Source organism: Culex quinquefasciatus, chromosome 3, assembly GCF_015732765.1.
Source record: "Culex quinquefasciatus strain JHB chromosome 3, VPISU_Cqui_1.0_pri_paternal, whole genome shotgun sequence".
In the NCBI taxonomy this organism is placed as follows: domain Eukaryota; kingdom Metazoa; phylum Arthropoda; class Insecta; order Diptera; family Culicidae; genus Culex; species Culex quinquefasciatus.
The window spans coordinates 179,239,041-179,255,808 of record NC_051863.1 but is presented as its reverse complement, the minus strand read 5'-3'; the positions used below and the strand labels follow the sequence as shown (position 1 = coordinate 179,255,808).

The following is a 16,768-nucleotide window of genomic DNA, read 5'->3' as shown; positions in this document are numbered from 1 at the left end:
TTGTTCAAAAAGTATTATTTTTATTAGTGAAATAGCAAGAGAATGTCCAAATAAAGGTCCTAAAAATAGCAGGGACGACAGAAAAGTTGCATTTTGCATCCTATTGACAAATTACCACAAAAGTGTTCCGAATTTGTGGGTGTTCCGAATATGTGGGATGACTGTACTCATATATGTATTTTAAAAGGCTGTTAACGATAAAATTATCGAGGCTCGATAAAGAACGATAACGATAATCTACCGTCATCGTTATTTCGATAATTCTAATAGACTAAAACTCATTTTTTAAATCTTTATAAATCGACTAAATTCAGCCATACCATGTTAAATTTTCAATGCTTTCACTAAGAATATATTTTTGAAAATCTAGTAAGTTTCAAAGTAAAATATGTACTCAAAATTGTTCACAAAATACCGTATTTTTTAGAAAGTACTCCAATTTTTATAATTTGCAATATGGGTATCAAACGAAGCGACATTTTTTATGTTTTTTTTTTTTCACTTTATATAAGTTTTTATTGCAAAATTGAAAAATTTTCGCAAGTTACTGTATTTTTCGAAAATACTATTTTTTTGTGTACCTGACCGATTCTTCGGCTCCTTTTCGAAAAATTCCCAAGTTTTTTTCTGCGTTTTGACTGTAGTGGCACAATTAAAGAAGAAACCCCCCAATGTTATTACATATTTGAAAAGATAATTGATTTTCCAACATAGAAATGACATGCATAATGAACAATATTATACCTGTGCTTCTCCTGAAATGAAAATGTAGCGTGACGGGACAACATCGTAAAACTGGAATTTTAAAAGGCACACCAAAAAAATCGACACAGTTTTGCCAGATTGATTTTTTAAAACTTTTGCTCTTTTACACATTATCACAAATTGAAAAACGAATCTTTTGCTCCTTGAACTGAAAGATTTGGTTGAGATTTGAGTTTTGCCAGCCATTTCTTTTCGTGACGGGACAACGAAAGGAGCAGATTTATGAAAAACTCCTCTCCCATTCAATGACTTGCAGACCTTATTTGGTCAATATTTTTGGCATTTCAGATAAGAAAACGCATTTAAAGCACATTGCAATTATTAGATCATAATTTAAATGAAATTTTTCATATAAAAATCACATTGAAAATTGAAAAAAGTGACATTTTGACCGAGCCACGTAGCTCAGTGGTAACGCTTCCGCCTCGTAAGCGGTAGATCGGGGTTCAAATCCCGGCTCGGACCAACACAACTGGTGATCTTTTCCCTTCTGGAATCGATTGCTTAGTAAAGGGAAGGTAGTGTATCGTCACAAACTGGACCTTATCACGACACCTTAGGGAGGCGACCTATGGAATGTTAACGTTAACCTTAACATGTTAACATTAAGTTGAGAATGAAACTGCCACTGAATCCGCTTTGTAAATGCCGGCCCCGATACTCTTCAAGGGTGTTCCCCTCAGGAACTGGGAAAGATTTACTTTTACTTACATTTTGGTGTAGCTTCGCTAAGAATCGGTCACCTACATATTTATATTTGGAAACTTACTACATTTTCAAAATTATAGTCTTAGTGAAAGCAAAACCAACAAAAAATGAAAGGTGTTGAGGTGTTGTAATTACTTTTCAGCACTGGTATTGAAATGTAGACCGTTTCGTTGCTCGAGAATGGCAAGAAAAGATAGTATACTAGGTAGGTAGGTAGTATACTGCCGTTCTACGCATAATTGTCCCATGTCATTTTTTGACGATCCTGACTTTTTATCATTTTTAAGTTCAGTTTTACGTATACTTTAAGAAAAACACATAAAATCTAGTACTTTGTTCAGAAAATCATTGAAAACAACACCAAGTCTGTTTGTCCCATCGTTGAACTTCTACGCATAATTGTCCCGCCAAGTATTTTCAGTCACTAAATCATGAGTTTTACGTAGCATTTTGTCGTGTTTACCTGTTTGCCTGCAAGAGGATTACAAATAAGGGTAATATAATGTTAACCGGGGTGATTAGGGATATATAGGGCGAATAGAGACCCACGGGACAATTATGCGTAGAAACACAGGAATCGATCGAAAAATTTCAATCGCGTTTTTCTCATTTGCTCTTTTTTGAACATGGGACAGTTATGCGTAGAACGGCAGTATAGTTTCACAAATTAATTGCAAAAAAAAATCTATCTATTTTAAAAGTTAAATATTCAAATTTTCAAAACCCCAAAAAATCTTAAATACAAAGAAAAATCATAAATCTAAAATTCAAGATTTTTTTTTTTCGAAACAATCAATGCACCAGGGGTTTCATATGTACATAGAACATTTTGAAAAAGTAAGCGAGCATTTAGAAACTGTAAACATATAAAATTCGAAAATTTTAAAGGACAATGATTCAAAAATTCTAGAACTCACTTCTTTAATTCCAAAATTTGAATGTTTAAATTTGTTTTAAACTTCTAGAAAAATAGTTTTAAAATCAATCAAAAATCAAAAAATGTGGAAATCAAAATTTGTAAATTAAAAAAAATCAATAATTCAGAAATTTTTTAACAGGAATAAGTTATGGAATTCAACATTTTTTAAATTTTACTAGAATTCTACTAATAAAAATATTTGACTAAAATGGGGTCGCAGGACCCGAATTTGATGTTACCAAAAAAGAAAATCGAGAAATTTTGATCATAGTGTTAAGTTAAGAGCAGAATTTTAAGAGGTGATTTCGGATTGTCACAGAGCCTCACATTCAACAAATCAACTCTTAGTTAGGATAAAAATATTCCATTATATTAATAATAATCATCATCCGATAACAATAATCTGTCATAATGGCCTAATAGAGATTACACAATATTATCCGTGTTGTTAGGTAAATATGCTGTTTGTGAAAGAAGGTACATTTCATGCACTAAAACTTTGTCAATTTAATGCCACACGTGGACGAAGCTGCTGCTTATTTTGTTTGCTTTGTAATAGTTTCCTAAAAATGTGATTTTGTTCGTACTTTTTTTTTGTCGTCTTTTGTCACAAGAGCACTTTGCAGAGCAGGTTCCAACCCGGGAGAGAGGACTCTGTCCGTATTTTCTTCCACTCTTGGGATTGTCGGCCCTTTCTATTTCGAAGCAGAAGCACGTAAGCTTTATGTTTTGCACAATAAAAACAAAAACAGCCTGACTTTTTTACGTATCGTGTTTGCCCTTAAGCTTTGCACTTTCGTCGGTTCTTCTGGAGCATTTCGATGCGGGACATGATGGAAAACGGCTGCGTAAAGTGCTCGTCGATGGCACACACCGAGATGGTCGTCGCGACAAACTGGTTCAGCGTGACCTCCCAGAGGCCGCCACCGTCCGCGCTTCTCCGTCCCGCGGAATGTCGCTTCGGGGTGGACGCGGCGGAAGCCGAGCTGCGGTCCAGCGGAACAGCGGGGACGGGGCCGGCACCGCCAGAGGGGTTCCCGTTGGGGTCCGTCTAAAATGGTAGAATTCTGGTTTAGTAACATTCGGATTCAGAGCTGGTAGTTCCGACGAACCTCGTTTGGTATCGAAAACTGGGTGAAGCTCTCGATGCTGTCTTCACTTCGGTTTAGTACGGCGTCTTCTCCCAGAGAAATTAGCGTGTTGTCTAAGGGGGACAAAAGATACTTCAGATATATATTCCTTATTCCGTTAAAAAAAAATCAGACTCTCGGAAATTTTCAAAGGCAGTTAATTACCGAAATTTAGAATTCCGGATTTTTTTTTTTGAGCTTAGGAATCTTTTTTCAGATTCTTAAAAAAAATACTTTGAATTTCAAAAAATTAAGAATAATGACTTTAGAATTCATGAATTTAAATATCTTTAATTAAAGAATTTTCGAGAACTTTAAAATTTTAACATTTTTAGTTTTTTTAAATAATTTTAGAAGTATATCTAGCATGTTTAATTTTAGAATTTCAGTTTTATTTTAAAATTCAATGATTTTTTTAGTGTTTTAAGAATTGTATCCCTTTTTACAATTTTTAAATTATAAAATGATATAGATATAGAATTCAAGAATTTAAGTTTCTTTAATTAAAGAATTTTCGAAAACTTTAAAATTTTAACATTTTTAGTTTTTTAATAATTTTAGAAGTATATCTAGCATGTTTAATTTTAAAATTTCAGCTTTATTTTAAAATTCAATGATTTTTTAGTGTTTTAAGAATCGTATCCCTTTTTACAATTTTTAAAGTATAAAATGATATAGTTTTAACATTCCAAAATTTCAGAGCTTATTTTTTTAAATTTGCGATTTATTTTAACTTTAGATTTTTTAGAAATTAAGATTCTTTTTAAATTTTATACTTATCAATACACTCAACCCCCGGTGGTTGGTCACGTTTTCGTTTGACACTTTTTTAGTTTGTACCCCGTTGGTTGGTCAAGTCAAACTGTCACAAACGTTTGATAGTGTGTGTGAACTCCGTGTAAAAGGGGTGTGTGTGTGGTCCAATCCAATACCCGCTAACCGGTAGCGAAATTATGGGAAAGTATAATTTGTATCAGACTGTGTACATGCCGAATGCTGATACACCTTATCTCAGTCCCGGGTATGAGGTGGTGATAGCCCTCGCGCTGCTTCCAACGACCCGTTTCAGAATGACAGAGCTCCTTGCGGTCCAATTCCGAGGTCGCTGGGCATTGTTCGGCCCCGCCTAAACATAGAAGCAAGCATCTGAAGGAAACTCGATCTATATTTAGACTTCCAATCCCCTCAGGCAAATCAGGGATCAGCGCGTATTTAATAATATGAGAAGAAGAGATAACATGTTTCAACACTACGGATCAATTCACTGCTAGAGTGCAAACCTTCTGATAGCCGACTGCTTAGCGTCCCAGACCACCAATCCTAAGGTGTGAGTTCGAATCCCACCTGATTCATTTAAGTTTTTATTCATATTCAAATTCCTGATTCCAAATTTCAAAGGTACCGACCGGGATTTGATCCCTGAACCTTCTGCTTGGGAGACAGAAGCCGTAACCATTAAGCCACAGAGCCGGTTATGAACTCCGTGTAAAAGGGGTGTCAAACTAAAAAGTGACCCCGTTCGTTTGACAACAGTTGGTGTCAAACCATCGGGATTTGAGTGTACGTTACAAATTATATTTTTTCGAATTACAGAATTTAATAATTTGAGATTTTTCTCAGAACAAAAGATTCAGTATTTTATAAATTTAGAATATAAGATTTCCGAGAAATAAAAAAATTAAAAAAAAATAGAGTTGTGAAATTTGAATGATTGTATACATTTTGATGTTTAAGATTTTTTTTTAAAGAAATTTAAAATCATGGAATTCAAATTAAAATTATGAAATTCTTTAAAAATCTGGAAACTAGAATTTTTAGAATATCAGAATTTAAGAATTTGAGATTATATTTAAAAAGTTTTTTTTTACATTTTTAGAAATTTCAAATTTAGGAATTGTAAAATTTTATTTTGTACATATGTACATTTTGGTATGTTAAAATTTTAGAATTTTTTTTTAAATTTCAAATCCTGAATTAAAATTAAGATTTTTAATTTTGTAATTTTAGAATGAATGAATGAAACTAGATTTTTCAAAATTACAGAATTTAATAATTTGAGATTTTCTTAGAACAAAAAATTTAGTATTTATGAAAATTTAGAATTTAAGAACTTTCAAAATAGAAACTTGTAGAATTTCAAAATTTTAATTTGTTTATGTATTAGGTATTTTAGAATTTAAGTTTTTTTTTTAATTTAAAATCTTGGAATTAAAATTAGATTTGTTTAATTTTGCAATTTTAGAATGCTAGAAACAGGAATTCAAGATTTTTCTAAGAACAAAAAATCAGAATTTTTAGAAAATTAGAATTTAAGATTTTTTAGAAAGACAGTTGACGGAAAGATTGACGGCCAAAAACGTCAATCTTCTCGATATCAATATTGTCTATAAATGTTTCAGTCCCTTCAAGAAGCTTTGATTTTTCGTTCTATAATTTGATACCTCCCGTTCTCGACGGTCCCTTCAATATCGACAGCGAGAGAGTCCACTGTAGTAAATTTGAACATTTCAGAAATGTAAAATTTTAATAAAAATTAGAATTTGAACAATCACACAATTTTGGTATTTCAAAATTTTAGAATTATTATTTTTTAGCTTTTGTGATTAATGAAATAAATTTTATTAATTTTATTTTAATTTTTCGAAATTTCAGAATTTAGAAATTTTAGAAATATTTTTTTTTTAATTTCAGAATGTGTAACAATTTAAGAATAATAGCATTTCAGAAATTGATTTTTTTTATAATCATAAAATTTTGTTTATTCAGCAAAACAATTTTAGATTGTTGAAAAAATCCGGGATTAAAGAGTTGTAGTTTTTTTTTAATTTATGAGTTTTACATTTTTTGGAAATATATTCTTTTAATTTTTTTTATTATGAATTAAAGATACTTATTAATTTAAAAATCTTAGAAATCTGAAAAATTTTAAAATTGAGGAAATTTAAATATATTTTTTTAAATTTTAGTCCGATTAACCAATTTTAATTACAGTATTTGTTCGGTAACTGGGCTGAGAACGTAGCCCAGTCACCGAATGCTGCTCGCTAACTGGGCTGAACGAAAAATAACGAGGGGAACACCGATGCATAATATTTTCCTGATGAAATATAAAAATAAAAGTTAATCAAATTTATTTACGATGTTTACTTTTCATATGTCTTTAATTATGACTTGAAATGAAATAAAAGTTTGAAAAAAGTTTTTATTATTTATTGAACATGCTTTTGCATCCATTAACCCCTCGGTCATTTCGGTTTGTTTTGGTTTTTTGACGTTTGTCTGCTTTTTAACTGGGCTACGGCCCAGTTATCGAGCGCCCAGTTAAAAAGCAGCCCAGTTAAACAACGCCCAGTTACCGAACAACTACTTTATAAAGAAATATAAAATTTAAAAAAAATGCAAATCAATTTTTTTTTTAGAAATTTTCAATTTCATATTTGTTTCGATTTCCTAAATGCTAAAATTCCCCACGGATCTCCCCACTTACAAGCCTGCTGCACCTCGGCGTCCGGCACCCGCTTGGCCCGGTTCAGAATCTCCAGCAGCGTGGTCCACAGTGCGATAAAGTTTCGCTGGGCCATGTTCGGAATGGTTTTGTTGGTAAAGTTCGAGTCCGGCTCGTCCAGGAATATCCGCAGGCTGCTAATGCTGCGCGTTTCGTTCCCCCCATAACCGGCAACGCGTCGTCCGTTGGTGGTCGTGCTGCTGCTGGCGTCCTCGAAGCTGATCCGGTTGAAGCCCAGATCGCTGATGTCCGACCGCGAGCCGAACGATTCGGCCTCGCCCGCTGGGTTGCCGCCCGCCGAAGTGGACGCCACCGGGACGGGCAGGTCAACGTAGAAAATGGAGGACGTTTCGGCGTTGGTGGACGACTCGTCGATGGACAGGTTGGGCGTTCCGGCGTTAAAGTGGGACAGCGAGAGGTTCTCCACGTCGGACGCTTCCAGACTGATGTCGATTGGCGATGGCAAGGATTTGATGGTTTCAATGGGGTTGTCGCTGAAGAAACTTTCCGCTTCGGTGGCGACTTCCGTGTCCGAGTCCTTCGACTCGGTCATGCTGCTGCTGTTTTCGATCTCCTGCGCGGACAACAGCGGTGGCAGGTGCAGAATGTAGAGCAGCTTCAGCTTTTCGGTTGCCCGCTTCGAGCAGATGATCCCTAGTGCGAAGATGAGCTGCTTGAACTCGAGATATCCGCAGACCTGTTTGTCCATCAGCCGGAACAGCTTCTCGGCTACGTCAATGTTCTGCACGTGTCCCCACGGGGTCAGCTCGATGAACAGCTTCCGGAAGGTGTCGAAATCTACCCGGAAGCAGTCGTACCGGTTGTCTCGGCAGCGCTTCTTCGTGTCCTGCAGCAGGGCCGCGTCGTACACCTGCTCGGTACCGCCGGCCACGCTCGTCTGCCGGCTGCAGTTCTTGAGCGTAATCTTCTCGTCCTTGGTGTAGCACAGCAGCATCCGGAGCTCGTCGGCGTCGAAGTAACTACAACGGGAATGCCAAATTAATAACGGACAGTTATCCGAGAACCTAAACCTACCCATTGTCCTTGTAGTTCCTGACGAAGCTCGTCTCCAGGTCCTTCTCCAGCTGGTGGATCGTCAACCGCCGGTGCTTGTTTCGCAGCTCCTCGATCCGCTGGGATGTGATTTGCTTGCCAAAGTTACGATACGCGTCGTAGATCAGCGTTTGTACCGATTGACTCTGCAAACATGATTATTAATTAGGACGATTAAGAATCTTCACGAACAACTTACCCTCAACTGACTCCGCTCCTTGTCCATGTTTTTGATCTGTTGAACTTCGTCGTTGTAAATGCCCATCAGGTAGTTCGACAGCAACTGCATCGCCTCACCGTCGTCTTTACAATTGAGGAGCTTTTCCTGGTTCCATTCCAGGATCTTCAGCGCAATCTGCAAGTGTGTTACAAATTAGTTGAGACCCTTGGCCAACTCAAATCATCAAAAGCACTTACAATGAATATCACTTTGGCTCCGTCGGTAAGAAAGCAATCGATGATGTGCAGCGCACTCTCGTACGGCATCACGCTCAGAAAGATGGTCAAGAACCAGGACAGCGATATCATCCGGATCATGCCCAAATCGCCCAACTTGACGTGCAGACTCGGCAGATGCGTCCCAATCAGCTCGTCCAACAACCCCTGATCGATCTGTGCCCCGACGACCTTGTCATTGTAATAGTCCGGCAGCAGCGACTCGCACAGACAGCACAGGATCCAGAAGGCGTCCTCCTCGTCACAGTAAATGAGAAATACCGACGAGACGATGTTCATCGCCTGGCAGTAACCAATCTCCGGATTACGCACCGCATACGCCTGCAGAACCCGCCGCAGCGCCATGATGCCGATGTTGGTCTGGAAGGCCGGATGTTCCGGCAGCGATCGGTGCAGGTCGCGCTCGATTTCCTCGAACGTGGACGAGTGCTGACCCGCGGACTGCGCCACCAACTCCTTGTACAGCCCCGGATGCATCAGCTTCATGTTGATCGCGCCCGAGTAGATCTTCCACAGCTCGCTGCGCAGCGCGTCCGGAATGCCGTCGATGACCAGGTTGATCGTCTCCGTCGTGCGGAACATCGAAATGCCCCGGCCGTAGATCGAGAAGTGTTCTTCCCATTTTTTGAGCTGCAAGGGTACACTCTTGAAAATTTGTTCGCTTTTGAAGAGGTGTTCGTAGCTTACCTTCTCCGCCTGCAGGTCGTCAAACGCCTTGTTGTCCGGGTCCTTGAACAGGTGCATCAGCGGTTCCTGTTTCGTCCAGTCGATGTCCTCGCTGTACCTGGGTGGACTACAACAAGAACCAGGTTCAATCTACCCCCAAAAAAGTGAACCTCAAGAGTTACTTACGTCACCGTCTTGGACAGCAGATCCGAGATCCGACCGATCAGAAAGTCCCGATCCAGAATGTGCGAAAACAGGAAAATGTTGGCATCCGAGGTCGTCACGATGATCCGATTGCTGAACCGATCGTGCGGGTCTTCTTTCTTCTCAACGCTCATAATCTTGTTCAACGGAATGACCAGCCCAACCAGTCCGTACACATCACTCTTGAAGCACATGTAGCTCTGGGACAGATAAATCATCCCGTTCACGTGCTTCTTCGTGTACGGCGTCCAAAGCGCCGCCGTAATCTTCCCGTCCAGCATCTCCGCCAGCGGCAGCCGGAAGTGCGCCCGGTACTCGTCGCTCAACTGCCGCGTCGTCAAATCCCGCAACAGCACCGTCTTTTGGCCCACGTTCTTCTCCATCTTGCGACCCACCACCGGATCATGGTCCACGATCGGCCGGTCCGGATCCTGGATCAACTTCTGCATCGTAATCTTCGACATCTGCTCGATCAAGTTGTACGCTTCCGACGGCGAGTACAAAAACGCAAACGTGTACTCCTTCATCTGCGTCGTCTTGATCGTAATCATATTCCCAGACTTTTTTATATCCGTCAACTCATTGTACCGGAACCGCAGCTTGCTCTCCGCCCCAAACAGGTACGAGTAAAAGCACAGATGGTTCAACGACAGATACAGCTGACCCTGCCGGGGAACCTTCTTGATGTAACTGCACGAGTAGTGACTGACGAGCTTTTCGTCCTCGGGCATTTTGAACTTTTCGCGGAACTTGCTCACCATCACGTGGAAACTGGTCGGGTCGACCATGGACGATTCCTCGGTGGTACGCGAACTGTGCGCCAGCAGTGATTGGATCTTGCAAATGGTGAAGTTTGTGATTTCCTCCTCCGTTTCCATCTCGTTGATCACGCGGAACAGATTCTTCGAGAGCCACTCCCAGTCCTTGAGAATTGCTTCCAGCGTGATGTCGGCGGCGATTTCTGGAGAATAAAAACAACGGATCGATCTAAACACTTTAAAACATATTTCCAGAGTTAACTTAAAGTATTATTTGTTTTTTTTTTTTTAATGTCGGTCTTGATTAAGGCTGCCGATTCTGACAAATTTGCACCCGGCTCATGAATACCGAGATCAAATTTGCCACCTTGAAAAAACTCCGTCATCCCCACCGCTAGGGTAGCAAATTTGCCACCGAAACAAGCCCACCGCGGGGGGCAAATATGGGTTTTTATTATTTTTTGCTCTCGTTTACCTTTAAAATCAATAATTATTGGTTGATTCATGCCTAGAAATGCTAAAAGTTTATTAAACTTTGTAATCCTATTGAAAATTTCAAAGAATTTCATTTTTCGAAAATATCGCAAGTTAAACCATTTGCTACCCGATTTGTTTCCCACCAAATTTGCTCTCGAGTTTGCCCCCGAGTCTCCCACCGCGCGTAGCAAAGCAGGTATCAAATTTGATCTCAAGTTCTCGTCTGTAGAGCAGTTCTCTAGGATTTCGGTCATTCGATTTTTTTTGTATTTTTTAATCCGACTGAAACTTTTTTGGTGCCTTCGGTATGCCCAAAGAAGCCATTTTGCATCATTAGTTTGTCCATATAATTTTCCATACAAATTCGGCAGCTGTCCATACAAAAATGATGTATGAAAATTCAAAAATCTGTATCTTTTGAAGGAATTTTTGATCGATTTGGTGTCTTCGGCAAAGTTGTAGGTATGGATACGGACTACACTGGAAAAAATAATACACGGTAAAAAAATTTGGTGATTTTTTATTTAACTTTTATCACTAAAACTTGATTTACAAAAAACACTATTTTTAATTTTTTTATTTGATATGTTTAGAAGGCATAAAATGCCAACTTTTCAGAAATTTCAGGTTGTGCAAAATCACTGACCGAGTTATGAATTTTATCAATACTGATTTTCAAAAATCGAAATTTTGTCGTAAAATTTTTCAACTTCATTTTTCGATGTAAAATCAAATTTGCAATCAAAAGTACTTTACTGAAATTTTGATAAAGTGCACCGTTTTCAGTTATAGCCATATTTAAGTGACTTTTGAAAATAGTCGCAGTTTTCATTTTTAAATTAGTGCACATGTTTGCCCAGTTTTGAAAAATATTTTTGAAAAGCTGAGAAAATTCTCTATATTTTGCTTATTCGACTATGTTGATACGACCTTTAGTTGCTGAGATATTGCAATGCAAAGGTTTAAAAACAGGAAAATTGATGTTTTCTAAGTTTCACCCAAACAACCCACCATTTTCTATCGTCAATATCTCAGCAACTAATGGTCCGATTTTCAATGTTAATATATGAAACATTTGTGAAATTTTCCGATCTCTTCGAAAAATATTTTTGGAATTTTCAAATCAAGACTAACATTTCACAAAGGCCAAACATTCAATATTACGCCCTTTTAAAATGTTTGTCTTGATTTGAAAATTCCAAAAATATTTTTTTCGAAAAGATCGGAAAATTTCACAATTGTTTCATATATTAACATTGAAAATCGGACCATTAGTTGCTGAGATATTGACGATAGAAAATGGTGGGTGGTTTTAGAAAACATCAATTTTCCTGTTTTTAAACCTTTGCATTGCAATATCTCAGCAACTAAAGGTCGTATCAACATAGTCCGAATAAGCAAAATATAGAGAATTTTCTCAGCTTTTCAAAATTATTTTTTTCAAAACTGGGCAAACATGTGCACTAATTTAAAAAAATGAAAAACTGCGACTATTTTCAAAAAAGTCACTTAAATATGGCTATAACTTGAAAACGGTGCACTTTATCAAAATTTTAGTAAAGTACTTTTTGATTGCAAATTTGATTTTACATCGAAAAATGAAGTTGAAAAATTTTTACGACCAAAATTTCGATTTTTTGAAAAATCAGTATTGATTAAAAATTCATAACTCGGTCAGTGATTTTGCACAACCTGGAAATTTCTGAAAAGTTGGCATTTTATGCCTTCTAAAACATATCAAAAATAAAAAAATTAAAATAGTGTTTTTTTGTAAATCAAGTTTTAGTGATAAAAGTTAAATAAAAATCACCAAATTTTTTTACCGTGTATTATTTTTCCAGTGTAGTCCGTATCCATACCTACAACTTTGCCGAAGACACCAAATCGATCAAAAATTCCTTCAAAAGATACAGATTTTTGAATTTTCATACATCATTTTTGTATGGACAGCTGCCGAATTTGTATGGAAAATTATATGGACAAACTAATGATGCAAAATGGCTTCTTTGGGCATACCGAAGGCACCAAAAAAGTTTCAGCCGGATTAAAAAATACAAAAATTAAAATTGAAGAAAAAAGACCGATTTCGTAGAGAATTGCTCTGTAGAAGAAAAATATGTGTCAGTACCTGTCGGGTACTCATTTTCTGATACCCGACAAGTACCGGCAAGCCGGGGGCAAAGTTTTGAATGCGTGTTTCGGAGATTTTTGTATGTCTGCTCTTGTGTATGATTCAAAAATTTTAAAAAAATCAAAAATTCAAAAGTTCAAGAATTCAAAAATTCAAAAAAATCAAAAATTCAAAAAATCAAAAATTCTAAAATTCCAAAATTTTAAAATTCCAAAATTCCAAAATTCTAAAATTCTAAAATTGTAAATTTCTAAAATTCTAAAATTCTAAAATTCTAAAATTCTAAAATTCTAAAATTCTAAAATTCTAAAATTTAAAATTCTAAAATTCTAAAATTCTAAAATTTAAAATTCTAAAATTCTAAAATTTAAAATTCTAAAATTTAAAATTCTAAAATTCTAAAATTCTAAAATTCTAAAATTCTAAAATTTAAAATTCTAAAATTCTAAAATTCTAAAATTCTAAAATTCTAAAATTCTAAAATTCTAAAATTTAAAATTCTAAAATCCTAAAATTCTAAAATTTAAAATTTAAAATTCTAAAATTTAAAATTCTAAAATTCTAAAATTCTAAAATTCTAAAATTCTAAAATTCTAAAATTCTAAATTTAAAATTCTAAAATTCTAAAATTTAAAATCTAAAATTCTAAAATTCTTAAATTTAAAATTTAAAATTTAAAATTCTAAAATTTTAAAATTCTAAAATTTAAAATACTAAAATTCTAAAATTTAAAATTCTAAAATTCTAAAATTCTAAAATTTAAAATTCTAAAATTCTAAAATTCTAAAATTCTAAAATTCTAAAATTCTAAAATTCTAAAATTCTAAAATTTAAAATTCTAAAATTCTAAAATTTAAAATTTAAAATTTAAAATTTAAAATTTAAAATTTAAAATTCTAAAATTCTAAAATTCTAAAATTCTAAAATTCTAAAATTTAAAATTCTAAAATTTAAAATTCTAAAATTTAAAATTCTAAAATTCTAAAATTTAAAATTCTCAAATTCTAAAATTCAAAATTCTAAAATTCTAAAATTCTAAAATTTAAAATTTAAAATTCTAAAATTTAAAATTCTAAAATTCTAAAATTCTAAAATTCTAAAATTCTAAAATTCTAAAATTCTAAAATTCTAAAATTCTAAAATTCTAAAATTCTAAAATTTAAAATTCTAAAATTCTAAAATTCTAAAATTTAAAATTCTAAAATTCTAAAATTCTAAAATTCTAAAATTCTAAAAATTCTAAATTTCTAAAATTCTAAAATCTAAAATTCTAAAATTCTAAAATTCTAAAATTCTAAAATTCTAAAATTCTAAAATCTAAAATTTAAAATTTAAAATTTAAAATTCTAAAATTTAAAATTCTAAAATTCTAAAATTCTAAAATTCTAAAATTCTAAAATTCTAAAATTTAAAATTCTAAAATTTAAAATTCTAAAATTCTAAAATTTAAAATTCTAAAATTTAAAATTCTAAAATTTAAAATTTAAAATTCTAAAATTCTAAAATTCTAAAATTTAAAATTTAAAATTCTAAAATTCTAAAATTTAAAATTCTAAAATTCTAAAATTCTAAAATTTAAAATTCTAAAATTCTAAAATTCTAAAATTCTAAAATTCTAAAATTCTAAAATTCTAAAATTCTAAAATTCTAAAATTCTAAAATTCTAAAATTCTAAAATTCTTAAATTCAAAATTTCAAAATTTCAAAATTTCAAAAATTCAAAAATTCAAAAATTCAAAAATTTAAAAATTCAAAAATTCAAAAATTTAAAAATTTAAAAATTCAAATATTCAAAAACTTAAAAATTCTAAAATTCTAAAATTTTAAAATTCAAAAATTCAAAAATTCTAAAATTCCAAAATTCCAAAGTTCCAAAATTTAAAAATTCAAAAATTCAAGATTTCAAAAATTTAAAAATTTAAAAATCCAAAAATTCAAAAATTCAAACATTCAAAAATTCCAAAATTCAAAAATTCACAAATTCACAAATTCAAAAATTTAAAAATTTAAAGATTTAAAAATTTAAAAATTCTAAAATTCTAAAATCAAAAATCAAAAATTGTGATGTTTTTCGTGCAGGCTGATACCGAGCTCGGAAAGAACACAACACTCCATATAAAAAACGCCCAAGAAACGGTTAAGCAAAGGGTCACTAAAAGACGCAGCTGAAAAGACCAGAAACGGAAAGAGAAAATTCAAAAATTGGATTAGCATTTTTATCACTCTAGGTAGGGGAACAGCATCTAATTCCAGCGTGCCTCTAATGTTGGCAGGTCAGAACTTTGACATGCAATTAAAGCTAATTAAAAGCGTTTTCAACTGAAATCGAGTGATAAATAGCTCAATAAAAAGTGAGCAAGCAAGTTTCTACCAAAAGTTTTGCAAAATTAGTTGTTTAAATAGTGAAAATCAGCAAATTGGATGGAGTTAGGAGCGAGAGCTTAACCTGCCAAAGATACGAGAATTTCCCCTATAAACTACAGAATTATCATTTCAGAAGATGCTGTTTGTTTTCCCAAGACCTGAGTAACTGCCGTTCTACGCATAATTGTCCCATGTCATTTTTGGACGATTCTAACTTTTTAGAATTTTTATGTTTATGTAATCTGGCACATTGCTAAAAAATTTGTTAAAACAAGCACAGGTATGTTTGTCCCATCTGGAAACTTTTTGTTATTATGCAGTTTTGTTTAACCATTTCAAAATTGCGTCTTAAAATTCTACGTACAAAATTGTTTCTTTGTATTTATTAATGGTTATTATAATTTTATAAACCTTGAATCGGAAATACTGTTTTTAAGTAAATTGCTTTCTCAAATGTTTATTGATCAATCTAACTCAAAATGAACCAAGGTTACTTCCATAGGTTAGTTAAATATACCTTATTCTGTCTTGAATTAAATATCACCTCGCATAATAATCATTCATCATTCAGCAAACGAGCAGCACAAGAATACAGATTCAAGAACAAACACGAACAATCGCCAGTCAATACACAGGAATCATCAGCAGCCCAGTACAAACAAAACCAAAACTAGTGATGTAAGGCCAAAACAGAACAGAAGCGATTGCGACTTGATGGTGATTCACTTGCGCTGTTGTACGCCTGGGTGAAATGCTTATCTGCTTGGCTGAGAGGCTATACTTTTATCAAGAGACTTTCTTACAATAAATACACAAATAAAACGGACAAGTGTTGGAACCTTTCGAAGTCCGAAATGACCCAGCTGGTGCTAATTTGCACACTAATTGACCTAGTTTCATGAAAGCTAATTTAAATTTCACTCACCGTAGTACAACCCGGTCGAGGGCTGCAGGTGCAGTATCCGGTAGGGCGAAGGCTTCGTGTCCAGTACGTTGTCCAGCGTGCCGACCAGCATCGACGAGAACCCGCGCTGGCCGCCGTGGCCCTTCCGACGCTGCAGCATAAAGTAGTTGGACGTGGTCAGGGTGCTCTCGCTGAGCCTGAGGCAAGGGGATGAAAGATTTGAACCGAGAAAAAAAATCAATCAATCACAACATCTAATCTTGTTTTGGTCCGTCTCCGTTTGTTCCGGAATGCGGGGGACGATACCTACCACAATGCAAACGGCATTGCGCACTCGCGCGGAGGGATCCACATGGTGTTTTTAGCCGGATTTCAGCAGAGAAACTGTGCAAAATTTAGATTTTTCACACTAAATTTTTTGGAGGTCCAAGCATCGAACAAGAGAAAACATTTTTGTTGTTTTTTTTCTCTTCTGAACTGAACTCGATTGACAGATTTTTCTTTTGTTGATAACTTTTGACGTTTGGGGTGGCAAGAGATGTTGAAAAAGGTGAGCACAATAAATGCTGTCAGTTTTTTGCACTAGGGGTAAGACACCACCGAGAAATTAAAAGTGCATCATGGAGTTAATCTTTGCGTCCAGCTTCTGTGAAGTCTGCGATGACAGCTGGGAATGTTTATTTTTTTAGGTTTTGAATATTTTTTGTGACAGAATTTATAGATTGTTT

The 16,768-nt window shown here is 34.6% G+C and overlaps 1 protein-coding gene across 1 annotated transcript; it reads right to left on the bottom strand.

Annotated features, from left to right (window-relative positions):
- Positions 1-2,740: 2,740 nt before the first annotated feature.
- LOC6041089 (TBC1 domain family member 9) lies at positions 2,741-16,532 on the bottom strand. Its single transcript, XM_038262720.1, has 10 exons — positions 16,351-16,532; positions 16,062-16,237; positions 9,389-10,367; positions 9,224-9,329; positions 8,498-9,166; positions 8,280-8,435; positions 8,063-8,226; positions 7,010-8,007; positions 3,505-3,596; positions 2,741-3,443 (listed from the first exon to the last, which is right to left on the bottom strand). The coding sequence occupies exons 1-10, from the start codon at positions 16,392-16,394 to the stop codon at positions 3,174-3,176; spliced, it is 3,654 nt and encodes a 1,217-aa protein (XP_038118648.1). The 5' UTR covers positions 16,395-16,532; the 3' UTR covers positions 2,741-3,173.
- Between the last annotated feature and the right edge of the window lie 236 nt (positions 16,533-16,768).